General features: G+C 34.1%; 1 protein-coding gene across 2 annotated transcripts in view; it reads right to left on the reverse strand.

Moving 5' to 3' along the window:
* The window catches only part of LOC145690591 (protein obstructor-E-like), a 78,186-nt gene extending 56,852 nt beyond the window's left edge, over positions 1-21,334 (reverse strand). The window contains exon 1 of one of the 2 annotated variants that reach the window (XM_081765631.1): positions 21,122-21,334. In XM_081765631.1, coding sequence (XP_081621757.1) covers positions 21,122-21,170 — 49 coding nt within the window. In that variant the 5' untranslated portion in view covers positions 21,171-21,334. The remainder of the gene's footprint in view (positions 1-21,121) is intronic. The other variant, XM_081765630.1, reaches the window with a different exon arrangement.
* Positions 21,335-22,302: the final 968 nt, after the last annotated feature.

Genomic DNA, 22,302 nt, shown 5'->3' on the forward strand with positions numbered 1-22,302 from the left:
AGGTTTTAGTGTTATTTTGTATAACTGGAGTATGGAGTGATTCTAAGTATTGTTGTGTTTTGATGTGCTCCCTGAAAGTGAAAACTGCATCTAATTGAAACAAACATGTTTCGGGAAGTTGCAAAGGAAATATTTCTTTAAATGTCGTAACATATGCTTGTAGTATTTATTGTCTTTCATTTTCTAAGAGTAATAACATACATTTAATAGCATGTGAGGAATTAAAAATTAAGTTGTTCATTAATCCCTGTTTGAATATGACTTTTGCAAAACAAGCATCATTATTTATTACTATGATTAATATTATCCATTCTATTTATTTGTTTTGCAAATTTGTTATTCAATAATCTGATATCACAGTTTTCCAGACAGAATTTTAAGATGTTCATGAGCAAGGAATCAAATCTCCTCTTACACTTTTGTTTTTAAGAGTACAAAGGGCTACCATCTACTGGCGTTGCTCTTGTCAATTTACTTAATAAAATATGAAATACTATATACGGTATTTTAACTAAAAAATATAGTATCCTATTAGCTATGCAACCTTTTGTCAAACAAAATATTAGAAACAAGCTGGAAAACTAACATTTATATGCAAATATTCAGATCATGTCTTGACCCCCCACTTTTAACCTCCAACCTCCGCCACTGGACTAAACCAACAATTATATTCTAAAACGTTCAGTCATTTAAGTTAAAATAACCAAGACCGCTTTCTAACATTGCTGGAGTATTAAGAATTAGTTCAAAGGCAGAATTCTTTATTTGCACGTAATTAATAATAGATTTCACAGCTCATCTAGGTCTACTAAATAAAAATAGTTCACTATGCTTTATAACAAAACGATCAAATCAATTCCCTAAATTCTACTGAGATAATTGCAATGATTTTATTATCTAAAAGTCCATAAATTATCTCACATTACAAATCTTTCACTGATCTATTACAAATAGCAAGACAACTACCATATGACATTGCAAACTCCCTCGAAGATTCATTATACTCAACATCGTAGAATAGATTCACTATGAAATTTAACACTTCCCGAAACATCGTCATTAACTGCATAAAGATATCTCATTGTTTTTATTCATTCCATTCAACACCCTACAGTTCCTCTAAATTCTTAATATCTTCTAAATTTGCACCAAAATGTGATACCTATTTCTCTTCATCGAGGAATTGACTTTCTCCTTCAGTGCTTCTATAATTGCTGTTCAACCCCAAAACTTTGCCACTTTTTATCAAACCGTACTCTGAATGTCAGATTCCAATTGATATTCTTCTTTGCAGTGATTCCATAACAGAATTGAAACTACATCGTACGTTTCCTTACAAACCAGCAAAATTTCTTGAAATATTAACGTAAGTCTGTTCCTGGTCGTATCAATATAACATTGCCGTTACATATCCCAACAGAGATACTGTTAATTATTATAATATTATCAAACATTTTTTCTTTGATTAAGTTTCAAAGTATTACAATTTACTATAGGCATAAGCCCATATGTTTACAATTGAACATTTTTAAATTGTCTGCATGTACGATTGTAATGAGAACGCAACTGTAGAAGATGTTATAATCATTAATATTTCCTACATACAGCTATGAGTTATTAAAAATAAGCTCTCCTAATTAGTGTAGTGGTTATCGTGCGTAGCGTTAGAGTACGAAATCCCGGATTCGATTCATTGTAAGAGAGTATCGAAAGCAGATACTGTGGTTCAGATTTCACTTTAAATTGTGGGATTCTCCTATATACTTTTATTGCTGACAAAGGGCGTAAATGAGAATCAATATTTGAAATATAGCATGTTCCATTTTGGAAATGATAATTTTAAATTATTCAGTAGTAAAGTAGTTTGACTTATAAGAAGCAATAATATACTTCTTCCGGAATTACTGTCTTTCTAGCTATACCCTTTCATGTTACCAAGTTTACGCAAGAAGTTAGGGGTTAAAGAAACATTAAAATTTCGAGCACCTATATAATAATAAAATGCGATCAGTCTCAATCACTGTCTGTTGTGAAAATTAGTTTGAATAATGCTGCTACTTTAATTGTGCTATATACATTATCATCTTACCACACTCAGAACGTTATTTTTTCTTTATTTTTTCTTCTCATAATAGTGTTCATCTTCTATAATTTTTTAGTATTAATATTCACAAATATTTTCTAACTACTGATTAAAAGATACAAATACAAGTACTTAATCAGAATGTTGGGATGTACGTATATTGTTTAATGTGGAAAGTTTGTGCACTCTTGTCATGTAGTTTTTCTTCCTGAAAAAGACGAACATAAGACATTCATAATTTACACTCGCTTCAAAAGATTTGACCTACTTATAGGATTACTGGCAATCATACATGCATACACAGGGAAGGACGACGGTAAAAGAGCGAAAGTATAAGTTACACACGGAAAGAGAGACGTGACGAAGACTCGGAAGTGTTGCCCCGCCCCCTTTTTCCTTCTCTTGCTTCGATGAATGTGTTTGTCTGGATGAGAGCATTCAGACATTATTTCAATTTACAACTACTTCTCACTTGAGAGAAAACAATTGGGAAATACAAGCAGACGCAAAACACACGAGGAAGACTGCAAAAATGGAAACCTTATGATCACCATCATCTTCAACAGAAGGTTGGGGTATATTCTCATGGCACCTTTCACTTCCTGCCTTAGTGACAGTCAGACAACTCGAGTAACGAACATGGGATTAACGACGCCGAAAACATACTTCCGTACAATGTAATGCGGTACATTATCAGCCAATCACCACGTTTAGATTCGGCCAGAAGATTACTCTTTCGTTTCTTGGGTAAAAATATAACTTAGGGTTATTAAGTAATGTTATAATCCTAATACAAGGAAAACAGTATGGAGATTTTTCAGTAGAAAATACATAAACAAACATAAAAAATTAACTTCTAATAAACAGGACATTCATACTAGTCCCAAATAACATTTAGAAAATAACAGTGATAAAATGCAAATTATTTCCGTATCGATTATGTGCTAATAAAATATTATAATTTTTATCTATAGATTTAGAAACTTCCAGACGAATAACTTCAGGGAGTGGATCGGAACAATCTCTTCTCCTGAGTTACGAATATCCCCTCCAGTTCATTTCTTCGATCATCTTCAATTTGGATTACCAGCATTTTCGCAGTATTAATTCGCTCCTTATTTATTCAAATCTGATTTCACAATTGCGAGGGAAATCTAATTTCACAATTGCTTTCAGACACTGCCAGATCAATTTATAAAACAATATTGGGAAAGAAAATGAGAAAAAGCTGGCCACAGCCTACATTTAAAGGTTCCATTTTGATATTTGCTTATTGGGACCAACGATAAACATTGAGAAAACGCCACTCAGGAGTGCCAGCCAAAGAATATAAACTCAGAATATCCTTATTACGAAAAGAATTAGCTAGTGATTTCGGGATGAAGGTACTGTTCTTTTTTTCATGGCATCTATGTCTATAACGCCCTATGTCTCAACAACGGAGAAAACTATCGATCACAGTCTTTTCCAAATACAGAATCAACATTCTGGAGTCATCCGATCTTTTTCAATACACGACCTCTGTCAGTGAAAAGCCACGCACTTAGGGGGCTTCTAATTCTACTACAGGTAACTGTAGGATAAATAAATCTGGATAAAATAACTTCTTTCCATTTAAGTCCAACGTTTTAATTGAATGTCACCGGAACAGAGCCTTTTAGCTGACAGCGGATTGATTGACCAGAATTGATTAATGTCGTCCTTTTCCGTTTCGATTCTACATAAGACGGGACTCAGTGCATAAAGAGTGAACTGAAACTTTACTTGGATTTTACTTGTGCAAGTACAACCACCGAGAATAAAACCACAGGAGCAGAAAACAATCACGGTAACTACTTGGCCATAAAGGAGTATTTTCTGCTAGCGGGTTCTAAACGGATACACTTAAGCGGGTTCACCAAACATTCCTTGTTTTCGGCTTAAGTTTCAGTAGAAACTACATTATACAGTCGATAGTAATAATAATAATAATAATAATAATAATAATAATAATAATAATAATAATAATGATGATGATGATGAAATTCCTAGTTTGTCCGTATTATCTAAATGAATGAAATGTTTGAGTTTTAATTTCCACGATTAGGCTAAAGGGGACGGTGATGATGAGAAATAAAGGAAATGTTGGAACGAAGAAACTGGGAGGGAACGAGAGAATCTCGAGAAAACACAAATACATGGTGTTTGTCCACCACAAAGTTTACTTGGCGCGAGCTGGGATCGAACTAAGGACCTCATGCACCAGAAGTGAACGCTCTGGAAACTGAGCCACCGCTTCCCCTTCCGTAGTATCTAGTTGGGTTTTAATCTCATGAAAGAGAAACTTGTATGTTATGGGTGGGGAACTAGAGAGTGAGATACAGGAATGATTCAAAATTCTGGTGAATAACCATTTCATTAATAATTCAATTTACATTGAATAATAAATCAAATATGGACCTTAATATAGGGAAATAGATGTTAAAGTGTTAATAACATAATAAGAGCAAAGTTAATGATAGGATATGCAATAATAATTTAAGGACAAAAAAATAAAATAAAATTCTGCAATCTTCTAACAGTGAATAGAAAATGATTAAATGAAGCTTGGATTTAACGCTTTACACGCTGTTCTGATTAGTTTATGTCTTTTTCTGCTTTCCTCTTTCTCGTCACGCAAATCTTTCAGAGAAAAATAAGGAAGTAAGGAAAAAGGAAACAACAATATGTCAGCATAGTTTAACATAATGAATGTTAATGTACTATGTTCTAAGCGCCGTATTAAAACTTTGACTAACTCGTGATGTTAACTTCCGTATTTAGAAACAGGTTAGTGACGTGAAAAACGATTTATATTGGAAAAGGTCATCCACGACTTTTCCACAGGGTTGTCCAAACACAATAGGAGAAATCAATGTAGAGAGAAGGTCTCCGTTAGCTAGGTTTCTTCTACAATTTTTTCTGGACAACCCTGCGGAAAAGCCGTAGCTGGCCTTTTTCAATACATATCATTTTAACTTCAGTAACGTGTTTCTAAATACGAAAGTTGGCTTTACACGTTAGTCAAAAGATCCAAGTATAATTCTAGAAACGATTTTGCGTAGAACCCTTAATGTATTGTGGTACTCAAACATAACACACCTGTAAAATGTTACAACTCTACCTCAAAGGGAACTGATGTAGGAACCATTCGAAATCTGGGGGTTTTGTGCAAATAACACCTAAGTCCGCTTTCGACTTAAAGTACTGAAACCGCTAGATCTCTGGAGATATTCAAGCTATTTGAGAATGGTTTTAACTAAAACAATCTTAGAATTTGTAGCAATTAAAACATTGTAGTAATGAAGTGCCCAAGTGGGGTTACGCATATGAATTTCACCAGCAAAGAGAAAAAAGAAGAAAAAATGTCAAACTTTGACAACTATTTTTGAGAAAGGCCCACCTAACACCAACCTCAAATCATCAAAATAAATAGCTCTGGTATTCCTCTTTAATATATAAAAAATTAGTAGGGTGTTTTTTGGTATGTTCAAGAAAAACAAATGAAGACAATGTAAGTTGAGGGCGAATTTAGGCACTTTTTGCACAAAATCCCCAAATTTCCAATGACTGTTTCCAATATTCCGTGTTGAAAATGTTTACAATTGTCAAGACTGAGGCGACTGAATAAATTAATTTTATTAGATATCTGAAACTTCAAGTACCACTGCTGAAAGGACTCAGATTCTGTCATTAGTTCCAAAATCATGGACGACTATGCAAACTGTTGAAACATTTCAAACAACCGAGTATCTCGTTCGTAAAGCCCAGAAGATCAGAAAGGAGCATTGTATTTTAGCCAAGCCTGGTTCTGAAAAAGGATATGGTATTCCTGCAAACACCTTTAATTTAGTCACAGAATTTCACAACAGTGATAAAGTGCCTTGAAATGCTGGATTGAGTGTCAGTGTCAGTAAGCATATGAATTTCACCATCAAAGAGAAAAACGAAAAAATAGTTAAAATTTTTCAATTATTTCTTAAAAAGACCCTCCTAACGTCAACCTCAAATTTTCAAAATAAGTAGCTCTGGTATTTCTGTTTATCATATAACAAAAAAATAGAAGGGTGTTTTTTGATATGTTGAAGGATAAAAAATAATTCAAGTCTTATATTACTTAATTTTCTAGTAATACGACTTGCATGGCTAAGGATGTTCCTCTACAATGGTTGATGATTTTTATGAAATAATAATAATAATAAAATACAAGTAGAAAAACTCTTCCTTAAATATAATTTATAAAGTTATTTTAAAACAATATGTGCCTATTACGCAGCCAATATAATGCTGTTTGATTTAATAAAGGAGACGCTGTACAATAGTGAACTATCGTTATATAATACACAAATAACATTTACATGTTTGGTTGATTTAGGCTATTTGAAATATTGGGCCTAAGATTTTTTTATCACCAATTTTAGAGAAGGTTTCAGTGGCTTGAGTTTCTTCTTCAAAAATGCTGTAATTTCTGTCAGTACCAGTTGAAATACTAGGTACTCCAATATTAATGATGCAGTTTTCGTATGGAATCCAGCATGTGTCAGGTAGGCCCGTATCCAGAGGGGGTCTAGGATGAGCCGCCCCCCTAAATTTTTGCTAGCCCCCCTAAAATTTTCATGGTAGGCTTGCAAATTAACTATAATATGGTGATGAACTATCATATGGTTGGGTCGCCCCCCCCCCTTCCTAACTTCAGCAGGGCCTTCCTACATTTTTGGGCTGGCTACGGACCTGGTGTCAGGTGTTTTTGGTCAGAAAGACAGTTTCGTGGGTCTATTGGGATGAAGGAAATTCACATTAGACACGATGTTCCTGTGAATTCTTAACTATTTTTCCAATCCACCATTTCTCTTCAGAAATGCACGCAATAATTGCTCACATGAAAGATTAATGTCTTTCGATGCTGCTCAAGTATTTAGAGTGAATTTTGTCTTTGAAGGAGATACACGATCAAGTTTCATCAGGCTGATGTGTTCATAACAATGAATTTCGCGCGTCCCTTGCAACGTTATGGCTTTTCCAGTTTTTTTTTTTTTTTTTTTTTTTTTTTTTTTGAAGCATTGGACAAAGGTTTCCAACATATTCCAGCACAAAAATGCGTTTGGTTATAGTTGGTTATAGTTTGAGAAAATTCGTCGAAGAAACCGGCAACAGTAACAATCCGGTCATCCAGTGGCCTCTGTAAATTAGCATGTCTCGCTAGACATTTCAGCGTCTCAACTTTCTCATCGCAAAGATTTTTGCCGTGAGTTGTGGCAGAATAGTTCCACTCACAAGTGAGTTCAAAATTACTCATGCAGGCATAAGTTGACACAGTTTTTTTAAAAAATAGTCTTTATATCCGGTTGGTGACCCATCTTGAAAGTAGACAACATGTTTAATTTGAGGAAAAACATCATTAACATACTTCAAAAGAATAACTTGGAAAACATAAAATATAACTGTATCGTGCTTTAATATATCACTGACACAACATAATGAAACATTTGATAACAGAAGTTACAGGATCCCTTAGGATGTTGCATTTAAAAAGATTAGAATGTTGCACAGTTGAGTAGAATGTCGGTCTAGTGCTACTCTTAAGCTTCGTCTTAAATGATACAGGAGTAGTTTTCAGCATAATCAACTTAATTAAGAATGATTTGTCATCCAAAGTCTCTACTGTGTGTATTTGAAGTTGTTGATCTGGGATTTGACTATGAAGTGATGCTGCGCTAATTTGTAATTTTATTTCTACCAAAATCTCAATGAAGTCCTCTGTATCTTTATCATTGTCTCCATTTGGGTTCTGTCAGTTTGAATTCATTGTTTGTACTTATATCTTATAAGTGAGCCAGTTCTTTTAATACACGCACGAGATATTCGGTTGTTTGAAATTCTTCAATAGTTTTCATAGTTGTCCATGATTTTGGAACTAATGGAAGAACGTGAGTCCCTTCAGCAATGGTACTTGAAGTTCAAATTTCTGGCACAATTCAATTATTCAATCACCTCAGTCTTGACAATTATAAACATTTTCAACACGAAAAATTCGAAATAGTCATTGGAAATTTGGGGGGTTTTGTGCAAAAAGTGCCTAAAACCGTCCTCAACTTACATTGTCTTCGTTTGTTTTTCTTGAACATACCAATAAACACATTCCTAATTTTTTATATGTTAAAGAAGAACACCAGAGCTATTTATTTCGATAATTTGAGGTTGGTGTTAGGTGGGTCTTTTTCAGAAATAGTTGCCAAATTTTGACATTATTTTTTCTTCTTTTTTCTCTTTGATGGTGAATTTGATGTGCTTTACCCCACTTGGGCAGTTCATTACTACAATGTTTTAATTGCTACAAATTCTAAGACTGTTTTAGTAAAAAAAAATTTTCAAATAGCTTGAATATCTCCAGAGATCTAGGGGTTTCAGTACTTTAAGTCGAAGACGGACTTAGATGCTTTTTGCAGAAAATCCTTAAACTTCGAATGGCTCCTACAGCTGTCTCCTTTGAGGTAGAGCTGTAAAATTTGACAGGAGTGCTATGTTTGGACACCACATTTGTACAAAATTTGATGAAAATCTAAAACACACATTGATTTGTTGATTTCATATGGAATGGCCCTAATGAAATGAAATGAATCTATGCTTATGATATTGAAGTCATACACTTTTTTGTCGATCAGCCTATTTATACTTTCTCTGTCTACTTATCTTATTTCCTACAAGTTTTATTTTAAATTATCGTATCTCTAATCTTACTTGCTGTAACATGTCTGCAGCATATATACAATGTATATCGCTAACAGGAAAAATATAAATCAACAAGTTTTAATTTTACTGTTTAGTTATCTGTTTTCTGGTAAAACTCCTCTTTATTATTTGTGTATTTTTCGGAAAACTCAAAAAGAAATATGATCATATTTACACATACACGCACAAGGGGGTATAAATATATTAAAGGATTGAATATGTGAAACTTCCATTCGTTATTATTACAGACTAGCAGAATACTCATTCTTCGCACGGGGAGAATAAGTTTCACTTTGGACATAAAGGGCATCAAAACTATCGTCAATCAACTTATGGGCCCTCAAAACTATGAAATCGACACTATTAACAATATATATATATATATATATATATATATATATATATATATATATATATATATATATAGATAGATAGATAGATAGATAGATAGATAGATAGATAGATAGATAGATAGATATATTCCCCTACCCCAAGTTGCATGACTGAATTTTTGTTTAAACGACATCGAAAGTTTCTCTGTTCATCTCAGCGACTCCGAAAATTATGGATTCGACAGTAATATCGGTCATTTTTTATATATCTTCCCTTCCCTCAAGTTGCACCTTCAAAGCGAAATGATAAAAACAACCTCATCCATGTTGAAAATTTTATTGAGAACGGTCGGGTGGTTCAAGAGTTATTAAGTTACATAGTCATTTTCATTTTGATACATATAGATAATTTGTCGCACTAGAAAACAGGTTTCTTGTTTACATACAGGTTTTGTACAGGATTTTGCATATAAAGTTTATATAAAAGTCTAGGCCATTAGAATATTAAATAATACTAGTGCTTGAGTTCACTGTTTTAGTGCATGAGTATTAGTGAAATTTGTCTACTGCTCTTTCTTTTAAAAACTAATTTGTAAATTAACAAAACTTTACCAGAAGCCCAATTTGTTGTAACAGAAACGCTTCATGATGGTAGGCTTGTATGTAATTGTCAAAGTTCTGTAATTAATGCACATCCACAAATTAACGACTAAAAAGCACATACCGGAAATGAGTGTAGACTATTAATTTTCAAGAATAATTGCAACAGTTTTATTTTCGAGTGCTTTTTTTTATTTTTTTTACAAAAATATTTGCAATATTGAAATTTCTGAACTTGCATTTTTCACGCGCTCGAAAAAAACAATTCCATTACTGGGAAAATTAACCTAATACAAAGATTTTTATATTTTTCCCATTTTTTCAATTTTTCCGGAAAGAAAATAAAAAAAACTGTTTTTACCAATGGGTTCAAAATTTCCGGGAATTTTACAACACTAGTCCAGAGAATTGCAACTTATGGAGTATATGACTAGTAATGACAGAATACTTATGATTAAAGTCAATATTATTACTTTTAATATAACCTTTCGAAAGGAATGTTGTATTTGATAAATAGGAATATAGAAATAGTCAATTAATTTATTGTGAGAAAATAGTACTGTTTGTTTAGTTTCTGTTTTGGTTTCCATACAGTATTATTCGAAACAAGATAAACTTCCCTTTATTTATATAACTACTAGTTATATATAATTATATAAACTTGAAATTTATTCTAAGGCTCTACCTCATTTTCTGGAATTTTGTAGAAAAAATAAAACTAATTAAAACTTGGCAGTAGCACAGAAAGATTCTAGTGACATACAGATGACCTTATTCTCAACACATGGAGCTAGTAACTTCTAATTAAAAATCTTTCAATAAGAAAGGAGTCACATAAGGCATATCATAAAAGAACCTCAATTCACACTGAGGAAAAACACAAGTGAGAAACAGGATGAGGTTGTCTTTTTCACGTGAGTATGCATGTAAGAATATTATTCCCTACGAAAGACATTCAATTAAGAAGGAGGGCGTCATAAAATGTAAATTATAATTCCTTGTACACTTGAGATAAGTAATGCACTGAAATCTGAATGTAAGATTTGTTGGCTCTGTTAAGCTTTTTAATAAATTCCGAAACATGTCACTAAAAGTGTGTTGAGTAATGCTATTATATCTAAATAAAACCGTTACGAAGATTCACAGATTTTTCACTAAGCATAAAAGTTCATTTCTCATGACACTAAAAATTATATATGTGCTTCTAGATGTATTTCAGGTGTTATGATAAGTAACGAAGATTTATTCACTTAGACAATATAACTTAAAGTGAAAAAAAAAATTCAAATGTACTGGTTTGGTGTTCATGGGAATAATCTGTACTACATATTTTGTTAGGTCATTAGAACACTGCAAGAGAATTTTGATGTGATGTAATACTGTTTTCAGTTAATTTATGTATCTCTCCGGCGAAATCAATGTAATTATTGAGTTAGCATACTTCAATGGATGAATATGTAACATACCTATGGAACTCTCACCATGTCTTCATATATTTGTGGGTTTGTATGTCGTTTCAATCGTCCATTATTAAGAATTTGTGAAAACATAATTACGCATATTTTAAAACATGCATAGTTTACATGGAACACATTATTTATTCACTTGTTATATAAATTTATCGAAGTTAGGCATAGTGTATGTTGAGTAATGTAGTGGACGGTGGTTCCGTGGTAGAGTGCTTACCTCTGGTGCACCGGGCTCGATTCCCGGCCAAATGACCTTGTAGTGGACAACATTGTGTTCGTGGGTTTTCTCGGGGTACTTCCGTTTCCCCCCACAATCTCATTTCAGCAATTCTTTCATTATTATTCACTTACCTAAATCATCCGTCACTCTAACCTAAAGGCCTGATAGTGGGACTTAGACTAAAATATTTCATTTCATTTTTCATTCTCAATTCTGTCATCTTTTGATCTGTGGAGCTTCTTCCTATCTTTGCAGTGTTACTAGTATAAATTTTTCTGTACTAGTCAGATCCGATCGTCGAGTGACTATCCGGGAAATAAAAGAAAAAATCCATTGGCTCATGTCTCTAAAAATTTGTATCGGTTAAATTCCTGCAAATAATTCTTACATAGAACTAGAAAGACATTCTTGCCATCGTTATCAAGGAAACTGGAAAGTACAGTTGCCAAAGATTCGACATTCCTTGCCAGTATTGTTACAGAGTACGAATCCTGGGTTTACTGGTACGACTCCGATACCAAAATAATGTGATCCTAATGGAACTGACCTGGATTTCCTTGATCCAAGAAGGACAGACAATCCGATCCTAGGGGAAAATGCCAGTGATTTTTTTATGTCGGGATCGTACATCACGGATTTGCTTCGGGTAGCCGAACTTTCAACAAGGAAATCTACACAGTTGTACTACACCGATCAAACAAATAATATGGATCATAATGCCTCGTGTCAGACTTGAGGAATAGCGTTCGATTTCTTGGTCAAGAACAACATCATAACTGACTGGATCTAGCTCCATATGAATATTTACTCTTCCCTAGACAGATATTCATCTTGAAATGGCACCACATTTAGGCTTGTTAACTCCACGAAGGCACTACCGGGTAAAATGACCGCGCCGTACCATGGCCATCGAGGACAGTCGTTTTGCGCGTATGGCTCTGGCGGATTGAACAACCACATTCCCCATACTGGTGCAGCCACTAGAGGTTATTGCAGAGCGCCCAGTGTCCACGTGAACAGTTCTGTGTCGTATGGCATAGTGGGATACGATTACATGGCGCTTATTGCTGCACTTTCCTCTGCACCGCATAGGTATGGGAGACTACAAATTGACAGAAACTTCCTTGGAGTATTAAGACAATTTCCTGAGGTTACCATTTGACTGCATTATTTTAATACTCTTGTACCCATATCAGAGATATTTAGTAAGGAACACTAAGAATTTGTGTTAGTTTTATTTCTTGCTACGAGCAAAGTTTTTCGAGATATGTTTGACATTTATATTAAGTATCGCAGAATGCATTATATTTCCAGTAACATTTCACGAAAATGTGTAGTGAGAGTAGTTCTATTAATTTTCTGTCGGCTTTGCACGAGTAGCAGTACTACCATTTTATGTGCAATATGCTCCTAGTACAAATAGAAACTAGAGATGCAAGAAAATCTGAAAACCAGAGATGTGGGAAAACCAAAGGCAAATAAAATCATATTATGCTTTTTCCCGATTATATGTTGTTCTTCTTTCCTCAGTCTTTTCACTGTATATCTCATTATTTAATCGATAGATAAATATTATATAAATGTATATCTCTTAAACTATCCACATTTATGTGCAATCTAACTTTTAATAATGCAGCACTTACCCCCCCCCAAAAAAAGGGGGCTGAACCCTTTCAACAGGATGACAGGAAAAAATAAAGTTAAATAGCATAGTCTAGTGATAGTCTCAGGAATTGTTCAAACATCAGCTCTAACACTTTATTTTTTACAATTTTGTGTACAATAGTGTCGCGAAAGTAGCGTATGAAGAGACGAAAGGGACGCTATCCTTTTTCCTATCGAATCTGACATCATGATCGTCTGCAGCATCATGATGTTTGTATGTGACGCTATTGTGGCAGTAGGCTGGACGACGCATGCATATTGCATTCCCACATTGGTCGGATTCTAGTAGTTATGACGTGGGATGCTATTGGATTCCGTCCCCGTTCCTGCCTCCTACGCATTAACGGTCATTTGACGAGCCAAAGCTACATTGACAATATGTTAGACTCGACTTCGATCTCTTTAGTTCAGATCTCGCCAGAGACTACATTATCAGCATTTTTGGCCGACACGTTTCCCCGATCTCTCACCGATTGAATAGACCTGGTCGATGGCTGCAGAATATTTTTTATATCTGCGAATTCTGGAAGCTATTGTGCCATCATGTCGAAAATGTACGTCTTACCGTTTCCCAGGAGGGTATCCAAGGGTTCATCCTTTCAATGCCTCACAGTGTTGTAGCCGTTCTGACCGCCCATGGTGACCCCATAGGCTACTGACTGTACCCAGCACTATTCCGCTAGCTCCATGTTGTCACGTACATCCAATGTCTTTTTCATCGGTGTTCACTATTACTGTACAAAATATGATCAGAAATGATTCAGAAGGCAAATACTGTGCTAGCACAATAATTTACAATAGCACATAAGGCTACTTTCTTGACTCCAATCATGAGTATACAGGGTGGTAAGAGTTGAGTAGATTTTAAGTTTAACGTCCCGTTCAGCAGCGAGGCTATATAAGACGTGGACCTACTGATTAACGTGGAATCCGAACCACATGAGCTCCCGCCGGGAATGGAACCCGGGTCTTCCACGACAGAGTGGTAAGAAACTATTTGAACAAACTTCGGGAGCTGATTGCTGACACCGAAACAAGCAAAAAGTCCTGTGGAACTTTGGCCGATGAGGAATAGTTTCGGCGATATAAGGTGCCGAAAGGGTGGGAAAATGAACTTCGGAGGGCTGTAATTCTAAAAGAACGATACGTAGAGAGTGCGGTTTAGAACATGACACTCTAAGTCATACCTTCTCGATTGAAAAATGTATGTTCAAACCTCGGCAAGATGTGTGTGAGGGATTTCCCAAAGGAAAGTAGGGATCCCCTATAATCTGGCAAGTAATCTTTACATACCTTTGGAGAATCCCTCACACACATCTTGCGGTGGTTTGAAACATACATTTTTCAATCGAGCAGGTATACTTAGAGTGTCATATTCTAAACTACACTCTCTACGTTGCATTGTTTTTGAATTTCAGCTCTGAAGTTCATTTTTTCCCACGCTTTCGGCATCTTATATCGCCGCAACTATCCCTCACTGACCAAAGTTCCACAGGACTTTCTTGCTGGTTTTGTTGTTAGCAATCAGTTCCCGAAGCTTGTTCAAATAGTTTCTTACCACCCTCTATAATTAAAAAGAAATAATTTGAAAATTTCACATGTTTTCTCAGTGACCTATGAAGTTCGTATATTATACAGCAACAAATCCTTAGGGAAGCTCCTTCCTACGGCTTTGCTTGTATTAGTAATTCTTCACGTCATAAGTGAAACCTTCATCACGAAATTACTGTAAATTACTGTAACAAACGTAAATTTTAGACTTATTTGATGAAAGCTTCACTCGGAATGCCTTACATAACATTACATAGTGTAAATTACTATATGGCATTTATCAGTTATTCGAACAAAATTACTTCACAATGGTTAATGATTTTTATGAGACTAAAATTAGAATGGAAAGTAATCTTTATTTAATGATGAATTAAATTGGCTCAAGGTATGTAGAAATACGTAGTGATTTACATATAAAATAATATTATTTCAGAACTAATATATCTGTAGAAAATGTTGATAATATATTTTCCAGTATGCAATTTCCTGTAGATGATTGCTATGATGCCTACTGAGTTTAAAATCTAGTAATGTTCTTATACGAGGACTATCCACAAAGTCTCTCGCGTTCCGAAGGGGTGCCGTTAGGGGCAGAGCGAGCGCCGCCATTTTGTGCAGGAACTTCCGCTAGTTTAATGTGCATCCAATTTTGAACGTATTAAGTTCTAGGTGCTTCTGTTCTATTCATAATACATAGTTAACATGAATGGTCCTGTTGGAAATCCTGTCAGTTGTAAAGTGAGGTTCATAGCATTTTTATTGGCGATAAACACTAAACCGATTGACTGAAAGTGGAATGAAGCGTTGATGCTTTATTTTTAAAGATGACCGCATGAATGTTGACAAGGAAGATCCAAGTAGGACCGAGCATTGTGGCAGGTGAATTGGTTGCAAAAGTAAATGACAAGATTCGTGAAAATCGCCGTATCACGATAACAGAGCTCTCGCTTGAGTGTCCACAAATTTTATCTAGCTCATTGCATGAAAGGCTCCAGTAAGTTTTGTAAAAGATAGGTTCCGAAAAATTTGACAGACGGACACAAAACTGATTGGATGGCAGCCGCCTTGAAATTCGTTGGGACCTATAACGAAGACAGCAATTTGTTTATTGATCGTATGGTTACTAGGAGCGAGACTTGGATTAAGCTTCAGAATGTATAGGATAATATATGTCTACTTTCACCTATCTTGTACTTATTCTAAAACGCGAGTTACTTTCTGGATAGCCCACGTGCCTTGGGTTAACTCACGAGTCAATTATTATATAAGAAGAAAGTAGCATTTTAATGAAAAATCGATTGTCAACATTTCAATTTAGATACTATGATATTATGGCGATACGCAACTAAAGTGTAAGCTTTCGATTACTACAATAAAAGAAAACTGCTTTGCAAGAAATTAGGCAAAATAGAAAGTATGCTACCATCTGTGGTCATCTGAGTCTTATGGGAACAAAGAAAATAATATCAAGATAGGACTATCAAATTATTATGTAATGATAATTCAAGAAATGAAATATTCCAAAGGGAGTAAAATAAATATGCCCTCCAATGAACAGTTAAAAATTCATTTGAATCTAAGTACAGAAATAAAGTAAGCTGAAGACTAATGAACAAAAAGTACATGTATTAATATGTAATATATCATATAGTAGAAAAATATTTGTACTCTGCATATATGGATTTCCCCAGATATTATTATTATTGTTATAATTATATTATTATTATTATTATTATTATTATTATTATTATTATTATTATTATTATTATTATTATTACAATTATTACAATTATTACAATGTTGTCACAATACGGATTTACGCACGAAGATCAATTGCATTCCAGGATCAATAGTGAACTTCAGTTTAGTCTAGTGAAACTGTGCTACATCAATGAACATGGTATTCACCTAGTTGAAAGTGAAAGATACCTTGTGTTTAGATATTTTTTTGGATCTGTTAATATAGTAAATTTACAGGTATCATTTCATAATATCTCCATCAGGTCTATACCAGGATATATGAGCGGACACTTTCCTTTATTTTTTTCTTCTGTCTCGTAGAAAGTGATCATATCACTAACAGACTTTCTCCAAAAGAACAACTTCACTCAAGTGAATGCCTTATTCCATATTCATGTCACATAAAGCAACTTAAGTAAAACATTCCTTCACAAATGTCGAAGGTAAATGAGGACTTCTTGCTGGGCTATATCGTATTTTGTTATTTAAATATCTAATACTAATGGGCATAATACGTGTACGTTAGCAAAGTTAGTACGTAAAGAATGAATGTTGAGAGTTTATTACCTTTAGCACTAATTTATGGCATTCAATAAATGTTTTCTCTGCATAATTGTCTTCATTTGAACGGAATTTACAGATTATCACGTTAATTTAAAACAATAAAACGTGGAACTACTAAGTATACATATAGAGCACATATTAATTAAATAGAAGTTTGATTGTTAAGACAATAATTCTGATGCTGGAAAGCGTTTCTGATTGCTGAGTAAAGCTAGTATATATGTTACCTGTACTGTTGATTGTTTTCAAGCAAGATGAGAGTATACATAAATGTGATTAAACAAAGCCTTACTTACGTACCACGTGTATATCCTGTAGGCTAGAGGAGGTTGATAAAGTCAAGTGAATAACAGATGAATTGGTAGAATGAAGAAAGAGGGATAAAATTAGAAAAAGTGAACAGGATAACAGGTATTCCTCGAGCGATAAGTAAAGCCTGCACCACCAAATTACCATACTCCGGAAAGTATATATGCTCCCAATTTTACGTTAAGATCGAACACATATTCAGGTATAAGTCTCATGTAACCTCCATGAGGATTATTTGAGGAAACAATCGTAAATTTCAGACTTATTTGGCGAAAGCTTCATTCAGAATGCCTTACATAGCATTAAATAGGTAAACTATTATACAGTATTTATCAGTTATTCGAATAAAATTACTCCCCCATGGTTAATGATTTTTATGAGACGAAAAATAGAATGGAAAGTAATCTTTATTTAACGACAAATTAAATTGGCTCAAGGTATGCAGAAATACGTAGTGATTTACATATAAAATAATACTCATCTGTAGAAAATGTTGATAGGCTATCGATTTAAATAAATATTAAGTTTTAAATTGAAATATTAAATGTACTTTGCTATTTATAGAATAATTAAGTTAATTTTAATCAAAATTAGCTACAATAAATAGTGTTACCGTTTATGACAGGAATGGCCAACTCAGGGGCGGACCAAGGCAACATTTTCACCCGGGCAAAATGACATTTCGGCGCCCCGTAGTACTAGCCTATATTCTACATTTCGTTACATTGATTTTAATATTTTAAACCAATTTTTCAAAAAGAAAAATTAATGCTCAAATAGATGCTATAGGTATATTTATTAGTTAAAAATATACATATGGTATCAAATACATTGTGTTATTATTATTTATGTACCGATATGTAAACGAAAACAATGTCGAACAGCATTTACTGAATACTACTAGTGGTGACATGATTACCTGCTATATTGTAAATGTTTTGTTACATCAATAACATCAGGAGTCATTCTACCATATATCCGACTATGTAACAATCTATTCTAATAATGTGCAATACCAATAAATACATTTCACATATGTTGAACGTGTTTTACGCGGCGGAAGGAAGGATTCAAAGGTAGTCGCTTATTTATTTATTTTTTCGTATTGCCTTTTCCAACCCCCTTCTATGTTTTTGCAGAGTGGTATATTCGATTTTACAAACACTGTAGAAATGAATGATTTGGCAAGAACTGTACATAGCGAAACAATAACATCTCCTAGAGACTACTTTCAACAGTTTGGCGCGGCGGTGTCGTTTCTAAGAAATCAAAAGTAAGTGCTGTATATACTGTTCCTCATCTACTACCACTTTAAAAAAGTAACATATATAAAATCCAGTAATGTTCATTGCCCGGAAGAAGTTCACAAAGGACATGGCCCGCTATAAGTTTAATACCAACTCCCCTTTCACTCTTGCTTCTACATGTCATGTCTCCATTTGTCGATACAGCTCCCTAGTACTACGAAACTCTATTTGTCCTTGGTAGAATGGAAAAAGATAATGTAATTGACGCTACTTTACAACAATATAAACCAAAAAGTCAGTAGAAAACACGTTATAAAATTTACTTTTTGAGGCTCGTTCTGGCGCGCCCCAGGCAATTCCCCGGGTTGACTGGCCCTTGGTCCGCCCCTGGGCCAACCTTTCTTGGGTTGAGAGCTGTTTGCTATTTCAGAGATCACTGACGATCTGGCTATCTGTTCACTAACACTGTAGAGGGAATCATGAAACAATAACAATGTATTCAGAATTATTCTTATCTTTTGACTTTTATTGGGATCAGAAAATTTAAATAACTTTTATCTCGATTCGCGTTCCCTCTACACTGAGCCTGCCCGGCGTTTTTTTTTTTTTTTTTTTTGTCTTATTGTTCAGGTGTAAATTGAGTTTCGCAGTCACTATTGCCTTATTCACTCTACAGTCCACAATGACAATTCTCTTCAATGCTCAGTGATCCCGTCTCTTCCCTCTAAAATTATTGTTAGCGGATATTGCTTTTCCATGAGTTATTCAGATCGTTATTACCTTGGACACCGTTCCTCACGACACGCTTAACATATTGGCCATCTTAAATGTAACTAAGATAACTAACCACGCTTCCACCATTTGATCTTAAAATTCAGACAGGTTTCCCGTTTTACATTACCTCAGTCTTCAGGTGTAACACGCAACTCCGTCCTACCCTCCAACATACATTGCAGAACTCACAGCAGCTTGATGCTGCACACACATTCTCAGTGTTATCACTTCAGAACTTTACGTGTTGTAAACACCAGCTTTTTCTATTATTACTGTGTGCATGGATTTTATCGAGATTCTCCCGCTTATTCCCATTTTTTTTTATTTCACCATTTCATTAATGCTCATAATCATCATCCTTTTCATAATCACCTACACAACATACCAGTGCTACGTAAAACTGAAAGATTATATTTCAGTTTTGTTTAAATTTTTAATACCCACTTGTATATGAAAGTGATGATTGATGTATTGATATGGTGTAAATAAATATCATAAAACCAAAAAATCACAAGTATTCATATATCTGCAGAGAAATAAGTAAGTTTATATTCTAAATTCGATTACTAATTTCACAAAACGATAACATATTTCTCTTACTATCCAAAATGCACAAACCCAAATCGTAAATTCATGTTTTGGTATCTGATGTAGTTAGATACCTTAATGGACTCTTGACTATATAAATGACTGTCATAATTGGTACGATTGACGGATTGATTTTCAGTGAAAAGAGGTCTGCGTTAGCGCTTAACAGTAATAAGTATAAGTAAGTAAGTTGGGAACTAAAAACTTTTTAAACTGTGATATTAAGATAGTTGTCATTCAAGAAATTTATAAATATGTCGCCGTTATTATTGGCGTGTCAGAATAAAGTTGGCACAAAAAGGCAAGCTCCGTTATTCTTCTTGAGAAGGTATTAGGTAACAATTCTACAACAGGTATTCATAACTTCTTCCACATCTCCAATTAATAACTAAGTTTGATTATGTAAGAAGTTGTAAAACTGGGTCAATGAATATTAATAACAAAAGTTGAAAAAGTTATAGTTTTATTATATTAATTCCCTAAGAAATTCTTGTTTCATTTTTACATTTTCATGAGATGGAACTATACGTTCTTCTTTTTCGTATAGCACCAACTTTTTCGTAGCACCAATCGGACACACTGACAACTAATATATGAACTCTCAAATTTTGTTAAGACAAAAGTACGTAAACGATTTTAGTATTACTGAACAGTAAGACTTCTTTCAGGAGTTCAGTTTCAATCAAGGAACTTAATTTGAAAATATATAAATTAATATATTGAAATTGATATTTTCTTTCTTTAAATTATAAGTTGACATAATTATTGTATAAAAAAGAGGCAACTACTTCAATTTAATTCTTAGTACTTTACGTGAGTAAAACATCGATCAACAGCAGTGCTTATCTCTAGTCAAGGGTCTGTAATTCGAACTCATGCACAAGTGATTTGTAGCGGAGATTGTTCTCACCTTGCTTCTAAACGTCTTTCGTTCTCACATTTTCTTTCTTTTACAATCATTCACTTACATTTATCTTCTATTTCCTTCAGCATACACAGCGCAAATACAGCTCATCACTTTTTATACATTAACTTTTTTTAAAAAAATAATAACTAATATCTTTAATTAATAGTAGATCAAATATGATAATCATTCGGTAGCTCCTTTACACTCTATAGTATATGTAATAGTATATTAATTAAAAATTTAAGCATATGTATGAACTCTGATTTATTCATTAATGTAATAATTTCGGTTTTTTGGTTAATAGGAAAGAAAAGATCAGACTTACCTGTAACTATGAGGACAACTAAAGTAATAGAAAAAACTTTTAGATGCATGTTGGGTAAATTCAACTTCTGTATCACCTCTCTTGCAGGAAAATGTACCACTGGTCTTTCGAGGTAAACTTTACCTTCCTTTCTTTTCCTGATTGTTACCACGCCACACTGTGACCAGATCGAGAACTAAACCCAGCTCCCCTTTCCAACAGGTTTTGTATAATGTCTTGCTTTGGAGAATCTCTCCAGTGCACGGATTGTGGTTTCTTATTGGTTGTTGGAAATGTGACGTGTATGCTGATGATGTATAGGAAACTGGGACGCCTAAGGGGTAGAGTAAGTAAAATGTCTTGTGTGAAAGATATTTATCACAAATGATGAGAACTTCGCGAAGATGTTACCAGAGCAGTACTTCTTTCCACTAAATGAATAGGAGAGAAGCCAGATTTTTTATTTATTCTTTTGAACTTAAAACAATAAAATTATTGTGGAAGAAGCAATGGAGAACTGGATGTTTTCCAATGTCAAAAAATAAAGAAAAAAAGTTCCATTGAAGAAAAATCACGATGTTAACCAGAAACCTCTGATGACCAAGTAACCCAATTCTTGACTTCGCTTTCCATCGTTTCACGCTCGGCTTATCTGCGACTTCCCAAGTCCATTTTTACCTCCTCACACTTCTTCGTTTCTTATTTGCACATGCGTGATTGTCACAAAAGTTCTCTCTTTCTTCAGAATCTATGTGACAGACAAGTGAAAATAAAACGACTTTGGCATTGACAACAATAATTTTAGAGAAGATTGACATAATAATGATTTAGGCTTACAACATCCTATGTAGGTCTTTATTTTCTTCAATATTTTCCATTTTATAAAAGAAAAAAAATCTTCAATGATTAACAGAAGTTGCATGTGAAAACTAATACTGCCGTTCATTACTATTGAGACAAGGCCAGCAGTACAATAACCTCAGTTTTTCCCCACCACTTGCTGGTCACATTCCAGGGATTCTCTTTTGCATGTAGCCGTCAAATTTCACAGCAGATGCTTACTCTCTGAACGAAACATTATAATTTACAATCTTCATTGTACGATTATCACTCAATTAATAAGAGATCATAGCAGATATGCCTCCTAACAATAGTTTTCTCTAATCTATAGAGTAGTGATTCCCAAGTTAGTCTTGCTTACC

This window comes from Thermobia domestica, chromosome 7 (genome assembly GCF_964235325.1).
Source record: "Thermobia domestica chromosome 7, izTheDome1.hap1.1, whole genome shotgun sequence".
Taxonomy (NCBI): Eukaryota; Metazoa; Arthropoda; class Insecta; order Zygentoma; family Lepismatidae; genus Thermobia; species Thermobia domestica.